Source organism: Xyrauchen texanus, chromosome 43, assembly GCF_025860055.1.
Source record: "Xyrauchen texanus isolate HMW12.3.18 chromosome 43, RBS_HiC_50CHRs, whole genome shotgun sequence".
Lineage (NCBI taxonomy): Eukaryota > Metazoa > Chordata > Actinopteri > Cypriniformes > Catostomidae > Xyrauchen > Xyrauchen texanus.
The window spans coordinates 23,034,877-23,046,644 of NC_068318.1; the positions used below are offsets into that span (position 1 = coordinate 23,034,877).

General features: G+C 37.7%; 1 protein-coding gene across 1 annotated transcript in view; it reads left to right on the top strand.

Moving 5' to 3' along the window:
* Window positions 1-11,768, top strand: part of LOC127635737 (52 kDa repressor of the inhibitor of the protein kinase-like) — a 13,746-nt gene continuing 1,978 nt past the window's right edge. Inside the window, exons 1-6 of the mRNA XM_052115970.1 lie at window positions 1-144; window positions 713-833; window positions 7,278-7,385; window positions 9,474-9,510; window positions 9,668-11,520; window positions 11,624-11,651. Coding sequence (XP_051971930.1) covers window positions 56-144; window positions 713-833; window positions 7,278-7,385; window positions 9,474-9,510; window positions 9,668-11,520; window positions 11,624-11,651 — 2,236 coding nt within the window. The 5' untranslated portion in view covers window positions 1-55. The remainder of the gene's footprint in view (window positions 145-712; window positions 834-7,277; window positions 7,386-9,473; window positions 9,511-9,667; window positions 11,521-11,623; window positions 11,652-11,768) is intronic.

Below are 11,768 nucleotides of genomic sequence, written 5' to 3' on the forward strand. Positions count from 1 at the left end.
TTTCCGTGCGCTGAAGGATTCGTGCAATGCAGTGTTCATTTTGATTGAGTCCAAAATGCCCGACTGCTGTGCTGCAGCAAACTGCAAGCCGAGTACCGACCAGTCTAACGTTTCCTTCTTCAGGTTCCCGCTGGATCCAGACCGGTGAGTGCAGATTGTTTTGGGAGTAAATGCCATTTTAATGTTTTTATTTCTAACCTTATAAGATTTTTATTTAAGGCCAGGGAAAGCCAATTAGCATTATTTGTTAGCTGGTTAGCTTCTGCCCCCCTTTTGCAACGATTCATTAGGTGCATGGCACCCCTTTTCCAAGCCTACGTTTAATGTGAAATTTTATTAATCTGGGTATGCAACATTGTGGAGTCTTTTATTTTTTATTTGGCCGTTTAAAATCCTCTTTAGCGTTTCTTTAATGTGATTTTTTTTGTGTAACTTTTATATTTGTTACTGTAAGCATATGACTCCAAGACACGTTCGCCATCATCAGACCCTTCCCAAAATGGCAGGGATTTTATTCCCTCCGAATACATTCTGTACTACGTACATTGATGTCCGTGCTATGCTGGATTTTTCTTTAATCGTATTGGGCTATTTATGTAGTGTCCGTGAATGATTTTTCCCCGTGATTCATTAAAAATGAGTTAAGGTTTATTACTGATAGAACATCACTTTTGGATTTGCACTACTGCATTAACCACTTTTTTATCTTTAGATGTAAACAATGGATAGGAAACTGCCGCAGACCAGATCTGGAAAGCAAAACACCTGCATTTTTACACAGGAACTATAAATTGTGCTCTAAACATTTTGAGACGTCAATGATATGCCAACAAGTAAGTGTGAATGGTTTGGTGCGCATTTTCTGTTTAACATTTGTATTATTTTGTATATTTAAAAAGCTTTACCTGGTAATATTATTTGGTATTTGGTGTGTTCTGACTTCATATTAGAACAAAACAAATTAAAATAATTTATTCAATAGGGCATTGTCAGTGGGTAAGCTGTGTTGCCTTAAAGGAATAGTTCACCCAAAAATCAAAATGGTCTCATCATTTACTCCCCCTCATGCCATCCCAGATGTGTCTGACTGAATGACTTCTGCAGAACACAAAGATCTTTAGACTAATATCTCCGCTCTGTAGTTGACCTTTGATTTGGTCCGCCTTGGCATAGATGTAGAAATATTTCTAAAAAATAGAAATATTTATACACACAGTAGTGGCCAAAAATATTGGCACCCTTGGTAAATATACACAAAGGCTGTGAAAAAAAAAATCTGCTTTTGATCTTTTGTTAAAACATTTCACAAAAATCTAACATTTAATTAAAGGAAAACAATTGAAATGGAAAATATCTCATTAAATAAATATTTTTGTTTATAATTATTGGCACACTTTTATTCAATACTTTTTGCAACCTCCCTTTGCCAAGATAACAATTCTGAGTCTTCGCTAATAATGCCTAATGAGGTTGGAGAACACCTGGCAAGGGATCTGAGAACATTAGTCCATACATAATTTCCACACTTCCTTCAAATTCAGGGGTCCATGTTGGTGGACTCTCCTCTTCAGTTCACCCCACATATGTTTTATGGGGTGGTCAGGGGACTGGGATGGTATTGGCAGAACCTTCATTTTGTGGTCCGTGAACCATTTTTGTGTTGATTTTGTGATGTTTGTTTTGGATTATTGTCCTGCTGGAAGATCCAACCAGGGCCCATTGTAAACTTTCTGGCAGAGGCAGCCAGGTTTTGATGTTTTATCTGTTGGTATTTGATCGAGTCTTTGATATCATGTATCTGAACATGATGTCCAGGACATATGTCATAAAAACAGCCACACAACTTTCAAGATGCAGCACCAAATTTACATTTATGCATTTGGCAGATGCTTTTATCCAAAGCGACTTACAGGGACAATCCCCCTGGAGCAACCTGGAATTAAGTGCCTTGCTCAAGGACACAATGGTGGTGGCTGTGGGGCTCAAACCAGCATCCTTCTGATTACCAGTTATGTGCTTAAACCACTCCACTACACCACCACCACCACTCCATTAAACCATAGGGATTTGTACGCCAAACATATCTCTGGTGTTTGCTGCCAAAAACCTCTTCTTTTTTTTGTTGTTTCATCTGACCATATAACCTGTTTGAATACATTTGAAGTTCCAGTAGTGTCTGGCAAACTGAAAACGCTTGAGTTTGTTGTTGGATGAGAGCAGAGGCTTTCTTTTCTTGAAACCCTCCCAAACAACTTGTGATATCTAATTTTTTTTATTTATTAAGACCCAACTAATTTCTGCAATTCTCCAGCTGTGATCCTTGGAGATTCTCTGGCCACTTGAACCATCCTCCTCACTGTGCGTGGAGACAATATAGAAACGCGTCGATTAATTCGTTCCAGGCTGATTCTTTAGATCTCCAGTTGATTGGAACTTCTTAATTATTGCACTAATGGTGGAAATTGGTATTTTCAATGCTTTGCCTATTTTCTTATAGCCACTTCCCATTTTGTGGAGCTCAACTTCCTTTTGCTGCACATCAGAACTATATTCTTTTCTAACCTACTGTGATTGATTATTAAGGGAATTTGGCCTGTGTGTTACTTCATATTTATACCCCTGTGAAACATGAAGTCATGGCTGAACAATTTAATGTTCCTAGTCACCCAAATGCACTAACATTTTTTTAAATATGAATGGGAATATACTTAAGATACATTTCTAGGGGTGCCAATAATTGTGGCCAATGTGTTTTGGAGAAAAATATATATTTAATAATTAGATATTTCTCCTCTTTCAATTGTTTTACTTCAATTAAAGGTTAGATATTTGTGAATTTTTTGAATGAAAGATCAAAAGGACAATGCAGATTTTTTTTTTTTTTTTTCTTCTTCACAGCCGCCTTTGCTAATATTTTTGGTCTCTAGTGTGTGTGTGTATAAACTCAGGAAAAAAGAAACATCTATTTTTCACGACACTGTATTTTAAAGACAATTTTGTAAAAATCCAAATAACTTTCATATCTACAGATCTTTATTGTGAAGGATTTAAACATTGTTTTCCGTGCTTGTTCAATCAACCAGTTTGGAACGGTCGTTAAGACACTAAAAGCTTACAGACGGTAGGCAATTAAGGTCACAGTTACAAAAACTTAGAACACTAAAGAGACCTTTCTACTGACTCTGAAAAACACCAAAAGAAAGATGCCCAGGGTCCCTGTTAATCTGCGTGAACGTGCCTTAGGCATGCTGCATGAGGACTGCAGATGTGGCCAGGGCAATAAATTGCAATGTCCTAAGACAGTGCTACAGTGAGACAGGAAGGACAGGTGATCATCCTCGCAGTGGCAGACCACGTGTAACAACACCTGCACAATGATCGGTACATCCGAATATCACAGCTGTTGGACGGGTACAGGATGGCAACAACAACTGCCCAAGTTACACCAGGAACGCACAATCCCTCCATCAGTGCTCAGACTGTCTGCAGTAGGCTGAGAGAGGCTGGACTGAGGGCTTGTAGGCCTGTTGTAAGGCAGACCCTTACCAGACATCACCAGCAAAAATGTCGACTATGGGCACAAACCCACCTTCGCTTGACCAGAAGGGACTGGCAAAAAGTGCTCTTCACTTATAAGTGATTACATTTTTTAAATGTGTATGCGTAATTCAGTGACCTTTTAAATAAGTGCTGTTGGAAAGTTCGCTCCATTGGCCATCACAGGTGCCACCCCAATATCTTAACTATGATTGGCCAGCTCCAAATTCGGAGGTGGGCATTCAATACCGCCAGACAGAACATAGTTGGTTTAAAACAGAGAGCTGGGAACTGAAGCAGTGTTAAGAAATTACAGGTAATTAGGTGGACTCTCGGAACAGTGCGTACAGTCATCCGAAATGAAATATGGCTTGAACGCGCACTATACGTTGTGCAGCATTTGCGTGAATGCGACCACTAAAGTGCACCCATGAAGCGAGCTTGATATAAAGTCAGGTGAGTGGAAAATTTAAATACAAACAACAGTTCCATTCACTCCAAACACCACAACACAAGCATTATAAGTGAACAGAACAGTGCTCTCAAAAATCCCTTTTCTGCCCTGCCAGCAGTAAACGAATTCTTCATAAATCATTTTCTTATTCTGACTAAAACCCGTTTTGGGGTGTATATAACATCTGTGTGCATCATACTGTAATTAGTTTGTCGAACGTGAGGATATCTCCTTTACTTTAAGTTTTTAATAACAGTATGATACAATGCCATATTTTGGCAGGTTCTTAATCATAATCATATTTTGGAGTCAACTCAATTAATAGGCCTCTCAATTTAATTTGCAGAAATGTGCTTTGTAGCTTTTATTTCCTTTCATAATGTAATGCATTCAGCCTTAATCCATGGCCTCTTCAGGAGGCTGCACACTGTACGATTTTGGCCACGATTCTGCCGTCTGAAACTAATTTCAGGAACCCTAAAGGATTTCTGTCGTCGCAGGGCAAAATCGGCAATCTTACTACGTTCAGTGTGACATGTTCACAGACGGCCGATTAATAGCCTTTGCGATGATCTTCAGCCTCTTGGCAGTGTCTGAAATTTAGCATTGCATCCGTGTAGTGTGACTGCTATTATGATGGCCAGATGAGATATTCCGCTCCCCTCTCGCACCTGAAAGAAACTTGCTCTGCAAAATTTGTGCTTAGTTATCACTTAGTCTCAAGCGCATTCAAAGTTTTTCTTTTCATTTAAAAATACTTTGAGAAAAGTGTAACACGTGAGCAATATTCTCTTAATGAAATACAGAGCTTGGGCTACAAAATGAAAATAAATAAATGATTGCATTTTCTCGTTTTAATTTTCTTTACATTTTATCATGCATATAACCCACCTTTTTTGTTTTCTCCAATGTGAAGTTTGTCATTTTTCGAGCCACAAGTCTTTTATTTACACAATGAATATTTGCTTGTGGTAGCGATTTGGTTGCTCATTATTACCGTAGTCTACCTCCCACACTCGTTCATTCTCAACATCTGTACTTTTTTGTATTTGTGATCAGGCATTTATATTATGGGCCTATTTGACAAAATTCATCTTTCTTGTAAATATTAGCCTATGCTCGTGATGGAGAGGTATTAGAGACTTTCTGAGAGAAAAAAAAAATGCCCCTCCATGGTGGGCAAATTTCGTCGTTTCGCTTCTATTCCGCTTACGATTAGGACCACAGTCGGCTACAATGTGTTTTGTGCAGCCTGACATAATGTCACACAGTGTGCCATGGCGATATCAATGCGTTCATATTGTACAGTCTGACAATTAACAATCGTAAAGGACTATTATAACTCATACAGTGTGCATACGTCTTTAAGAAAAGAAGCAAAAGTACAATTCTAGTTTTTGATATCACAACAGGAAATTCAGTTTTAATGTCATATAATGGTAAGCAGGCTAAATGCATTAACAACACAAAAACATTATACAGCATTGTTTAATTAAATAATCCTATTCAATTTGGCAGTCCCAATAAATGGTAATACTGAATGAAATCCAGGACAATATGTAGCCTAGATCTATGATAAGAAATATCTTGAATATCATCTTTGTCACAAAACAATATCCTACTTGATAGTATAATGTCATGGCACAGTGTGTTCAATGTGAGGAGATGCACTGTTCTTAAAGAGACCATAACCATGTTTTAAGATACGCTTACATTTAGTTGTTGAGCAGACATTTTATCCAAAGTGACCCAACATCCATTAAAGTTTATATTGAAATGAATTGTGCATTGTGCAAGTATAGGACACTTGATGATTTTAATTTTAGAGTAATACAGTTTGATATATGCAATGTTTACTTTTGGCCCACTGCCCTCAATCAAGTTTGATTTTTGGCCCTTCATAGGAAAAACTTAAGGCACCTCTGGAATGCAAGTGATTTTTTTTTTTTATTTTTTTTTTGTTGAAGCACAAAAAGGCAGCATAAAATTTATCAATATTACTCCAGTGGTTTAATACATATCTTCTGAAGTGATCTAATCTGTTTTGGGTGAGAACAGACCAAAATGTAACTCGGTTACACTTCCTATTTGTTGACACATGCGCATAGTGAACCGTAATCAAGCATGAAATCATGATTGCCAAGGAGACTGCTGATGTCAAGGTTTATAGTGAAAAAGATTTGGATTAGATCACTTTAGAAAAAATTTATTTAACCACTGGAATCGTATGGATTACTTTTATGCTGCCTTTGTGCTTTTTGGAGCTTAATTTCTTTTTTTATCACCTTTCACTTGCCTATGGGCCTACAGAGCTGAAATATTCTTCTAAAAATCTTAATTTGTGTTCTGCAGAAGAGAGAAAATCATACACATCTAGGATGGCATGAGGGTGAGAAAATTGATATTTTGGTGAGCTATTCCTTTAACATAGGAAATGGCACAGATTGTGTCATGCCACCATATATTTAGCAAGAGCCCATTAAATCCAGCTGTCTGTGATAGAAAGATGGACATTCATTTATTTAGTTTAAGTTAATTTTCTACATGAACGTAAAATACGTTCAAAGCAAATCTAGTTGTCAAAGCGAATTTATCCAGGTCCAGATTTATATAATAGATGATAAAAAAATAAATAAAAAAAATTTGGCTAAAGTTTATCCTTGAAGAATTTATTGGTGCATTTTCCTAAAATGATTTCTGAAATTTTTCTAACACGATTTGGAGGGAGTGCTGCAATAACAAACCTTCTTTTCTAAGTAAATGATTAAGGTGAATCCCCCATGAAGTTATGTATTGAAGAAGCTACCTAACCTTCACAAAGTCTGAGTAACTGCATGGAGAGAGCAGTGTTTCATATTTCAATAATTTTCCTGCATGCAACCTTAATGGTTTAGTTTTGTAAAATAATACACTAATATTTGTATTGGTTTATGTATTTTCCATTTATTCAACTTGCCCTTTGACAAAACACAACTTACCATGCTAATATGGTGCAAACCTTTTTATACTGGTAATATTGTAATATTTAAATGATTCAATGTTAGAGACACTTTGTTTTATAGCAGACACATACAATTGGTATATAAGTTTTACCTCTGTCTAGAGGACAACAAAAAGTGGCACAGTTTACCCCACTCCTAAAGATGCATAAACACATGTTGTACATTGTTGCTAATAATAATAGTGGGTAGTATTATTACCAACGATACAGAGTTGTGTATAGGAACCAGGTTAAGTGATTACTGTTAATTAGGAATGTGTAAAACCTCTTTTTGTTTGATTCAAGAGCGCTCTTAAGTCCGTTTTGAAGGAGGATGCAGTTCCTACTTTATTTGACTTTACAACCAATGAGGAGATGGCACAAAACAGCAGCAGAAAAAGAACAAGAGAGAAAGTGAGTATTTGATTAAACCACATGTTTAGATGCAAAATAACTTATTTTATTATATAATGTTTTTGTAATTTAATCATTAATTGTTTCTTTTTTTTAATTGTAGTCATCAATATGGTGTTTGCCAATGCTCTCAGCTTTTTGTGTGCTCCTTATGTTACTCCTATGCAAAAAATTAATACAAAATATGCAGGAAAAATAGAGATTTCTTGAATCACAACTAAATGTATTGGTAACATCTGGAGTCCATCCACATATTCATTGATTTCCAATTGGGAACTCATGCTGAAATATGCAGCGCATAATCATATGGACTGCATTCCAGTACAGAGATTTGAAGTTTATTCAAGTTTATTTCTGTCTTTCAGAATGTTTAGGTCTTGAGAACTAGGTCTTGGAAATGTTTTTTTTTTTTTTTTAACTACAAGATAATAATAAACGTAATGCATGGGCTATAAATGTACCATATTAACCATATTAATAGGTTGCAGTGTGTTGGTGCATAGCTGCAAGTAGTGTTTTGGTGCTGAGATGGTTTTAGCTGTATGCATAGCGCACCTAATTCAGCAATGGACTATACACCCATTTATCAATGCAATCTTTTGCAAAATTAGCTTTTATGAAGCAACAAAACAGAACCATTTTATAATGGCATTGACTCAATTTGGTAACTCAGAATGTTTGTGTATGCATCAGAAATGCTGTTAGTGTGAAAGAACTATATGCATCTGTTTTTTAGTACATTTACATGCACATTAAGGGTGTTTGGTTCATTTAGGCATATATGAACATTGCAATTGCACACTGATCTGTTCCAAAACAATCGGTTTGGGACCACCTCTGATTGCAAATGATGTCAGGAGTGGTTCGCTTGTGAGAATGCGATCCGATCCAACGAATCAAACAATATCCCTATAAAACCATAAACATACCTGCGAAGAAGAATCTATAGGTCAGCTGGTCACTGTAATTTATCATCAAAGTGAGGATGTAGCCTTTTGGTGACTATATTAGATATAGTTGTTCGTTTAAAATGGGAGTTGTTTAATAATTCCTGAGTTCATTTTATTATGATCGCTTCTCTCTTTTGGGTAGCGACAGAACAGACACAGGTAGGATGGCATCAGCAACATTTTGACTGATTTAAAAACGTGGGTTCACTCTTTCTGTGTGTATGTGTTTGTTTGGGGGCACGAGAGGGAGAGAGAGCTCCATGACCTCTTTAATGCAGAAATAAACCTACAGCAACTAATGACAGATAAAAACAGAAAAAAATCATAACAGAAATTTTACATCTCATACTGTGTCGGATTATGTTTATTTGCAGCGCAACTTCTGACTGGAATGCATGTTTTGTACCATGCTGAAACATTTTGCATAACCATCACATAAACGATACTCAAATATTTGTACCTGTTGACACATTTTACAGGTATAACATTTTAACCAGTAAATTGATGTGTCAATATATTAAATCCTGGAACATTACACAAACATTCTGACCAATGAGCAGACAGTATGCACACATGTGATATTTATTGACATGGTTTTGGTCCGTTTAGAAATATTCCCTTGTGGAAACGTACCAAACCATGAAGAAAATGTAACTTTGTAACAAATTTCGCTCCTGTTTTAGATCAGATCAAGCAAGGTACAGGTCTGAACACCCTAAAAGTTCGATTTCAGATTAAAACAATAATTAATCTTTTTAAATTATGCTAAAGTTTAGTTTGACTGTTAAAACAGACTCCGATAATGTCATCAGTGATTGTAGCTAGGCTTCTTCCGGCATATAAAACATGTTAGTCAGATCACAATATGCCTTGGTATTTAAAATGTTCTCAGCTGACATCTTTCCTTCAAGTAGTACGTTGTGCATTTTGTCATGCATATTTGGAGACACAGAAAAAGACTGTAGTCGAATTTGGACTGTAAAAAAAAAAAAAAAACCCTTTTGTATCTCATTTATAACTAGTTATGTAAATGTTCTGACTGTAGTTAAGCTGCAGCGACACTTGAGTGAAACAGGCTTGAGTGTGTATTACAAACACACATGATCATAAATGTAAGAAATTGTGTTTTAATTTTCAGACCGAAGAGGAGACAGTTGTCACAAAGAAAACTAAAGGTAATAATGCATTGTCATGTCAGCATTTTTTATTTTCTCTTCTTTTGTAAATGCACAAGCTCAAAAAATAAGAAGAATCTCCTGTTTTTAATTTATACGTATATGTGTGTGTGTGTGTGTGTGTGTGTGTGTGTGTGTGTGTGTTCTACTAATGAAGGTACCACAGATAACTCAAAGCTCTCTGAAATAACAGCTGAAGTTAATGTTGAGAGTGACCCTGTTGAGAACATCGAAACGCAGAATCATCCTGTACATGATGAATCAGAGAAGGAGGATCCTGCTATTTCCAAAGCTAAGGAAACTTTGAAAGACTACTTCAAGGAGACTTTAGCTTTAACTGGTTTCAGCATCTGCAACAATCCAACCCTCAACACTACCAAAACACTGGGAAAAGACCCAGCTGGGCCACTCTCTGTCAATGCCATATGTGCAGAGAAGATTGACCGGAGAGAAGTGCTCACCTTAGGAGAGGATGTTATGCGTGAAGAGATTCGCAATGGATTGCGCCTTGCTCGCTTTTTCTCCATACTTCTCGAAGACAAGATAAACACTGAGGGCAAGGACCAGATCCCTGTGTTTGTCCGCTCCATGACAGGTGTAGGCTTCCCACAAAAGCACCTTATGGGATTCCTTCCCTGTGACATTGACTCTGACAATCTTTTTCTCATGCTTATATCTGAGATCCGCAATAAGTGGGGCCTGCGAATGGAGCACTGCCGCGGGTTCACATACCTGTCAACCGGTAGCATGAGTCTTAAATTGAAGGAACTCGCCTGCAGGATGCTGCGGGATTTTCCACAGGTGGTGTTGGCCCCCTCTGACCCTTACGCCTTCAATGTGTGGTTGATTCGCTCCATACCTATTCTTTCAATTCAAGAGGTTGTTGGTACTGTTGAGGAGGTCGCCGCCGTTATTAGGCAGTCTGAAACTCTAGCGAAGAAGCTTGAGGCCAAGATCACTGCTTCATATGGCCACATCAAAGGTGAGGTGGACAGAGTCAAGGATGCTTGCCATAACCATTGGGAATATGGCACCGATGCTTTCCAGACAATGCTTGAAATCTTGGAGCCCGTTTTGAACAGCATTGGAGAGATGTGCACCAGTGCCCTTTCAGATGTAGATGCAGAAACTGTTGAAGCACTTCTAAAGCTTAAAGAGAAGCTAAAGAATTTTAACTTCATTATTACTCTTGTGGTCTTGAAGAGCACATTGTGCTGTGTAAGCATCCTGAACCCCAGTCTCAGGGGAATAATCAGTGTCAGCAGCACTTTACAATACACAATCTCCAACGCCTTAAAGCTTCTCAACAAACATATGCAGGAGATCGCCATTTTTCATAGGAAGTGGTTCTCTGATGCAGTGTGCAGGGCTAAAAAGTTGGGCGTGTCGGTCAGTCTGCCAGAAGATTTGGTGACAAATGGTGAAGATACAGAGAAAGCCCAGTCCTCCTTGGAGGATTACTACAGGGAAGCACTGAGCAAGTTGGTCTTGCAATACCTTGTTGATGAAGTCAAAAGAGTCCTAGGTCCTGAAATGATAAGAATCCTCAGATGGTTGTCATTGGTGCCATCGTACATGGCTGACCACAATTTTAGCATCCGTAAAGACAAAGTTGCTGATGCTAACCTGAACAACTTGGCTCGACCTGACTCCTTTTATGATGAGCTGGGCTGTTGGGAAGTGAAATGGAGGCATGCTAGCAAGCGACGGATTCTTCCCACCAATGTATATGCTACGCTTAAGATCCCAGATATTGGCTTTTACCCAAATATACAGAGCCTGTTGAGGGTGCTGGGTACCATTCCATGTATCCGAGCTGAAGCAGATGTGTATGGGCAGTATGAGATGGTGCTTGACCGGTATCGCTCTTATATGAAGGAGGTTCCAGCAGAAAAGAGACTGTGCAATATGGCCTTTGTTTATGTGAATCAAGATGTTCACTTCAGCATTGAGGAAATGGTGGAGGCATATGTTAAGAAATATCCAGAAATCCTTGAGCAGTTGCATGAGGTAAATGTATTTTTATAATCTTTGTGTATTTGAATTTCTGGAGATAAGCAATGGCAAACTCAAGCTGTCTTCTGACCTTTCTTACGGTCTCGTTTGTCATTAGGATGAAGTGATGGAAGTGCAGCCATCAGGTAAAACTTCCTTTACCTGTGACCTATTCTCTTTTAAAAGTCATCTGATTTTCAAAACTACAACATAATAAAAGGGATAGTTTAGCCAAAAATAACAATTTGGTCATTTACTCTGAT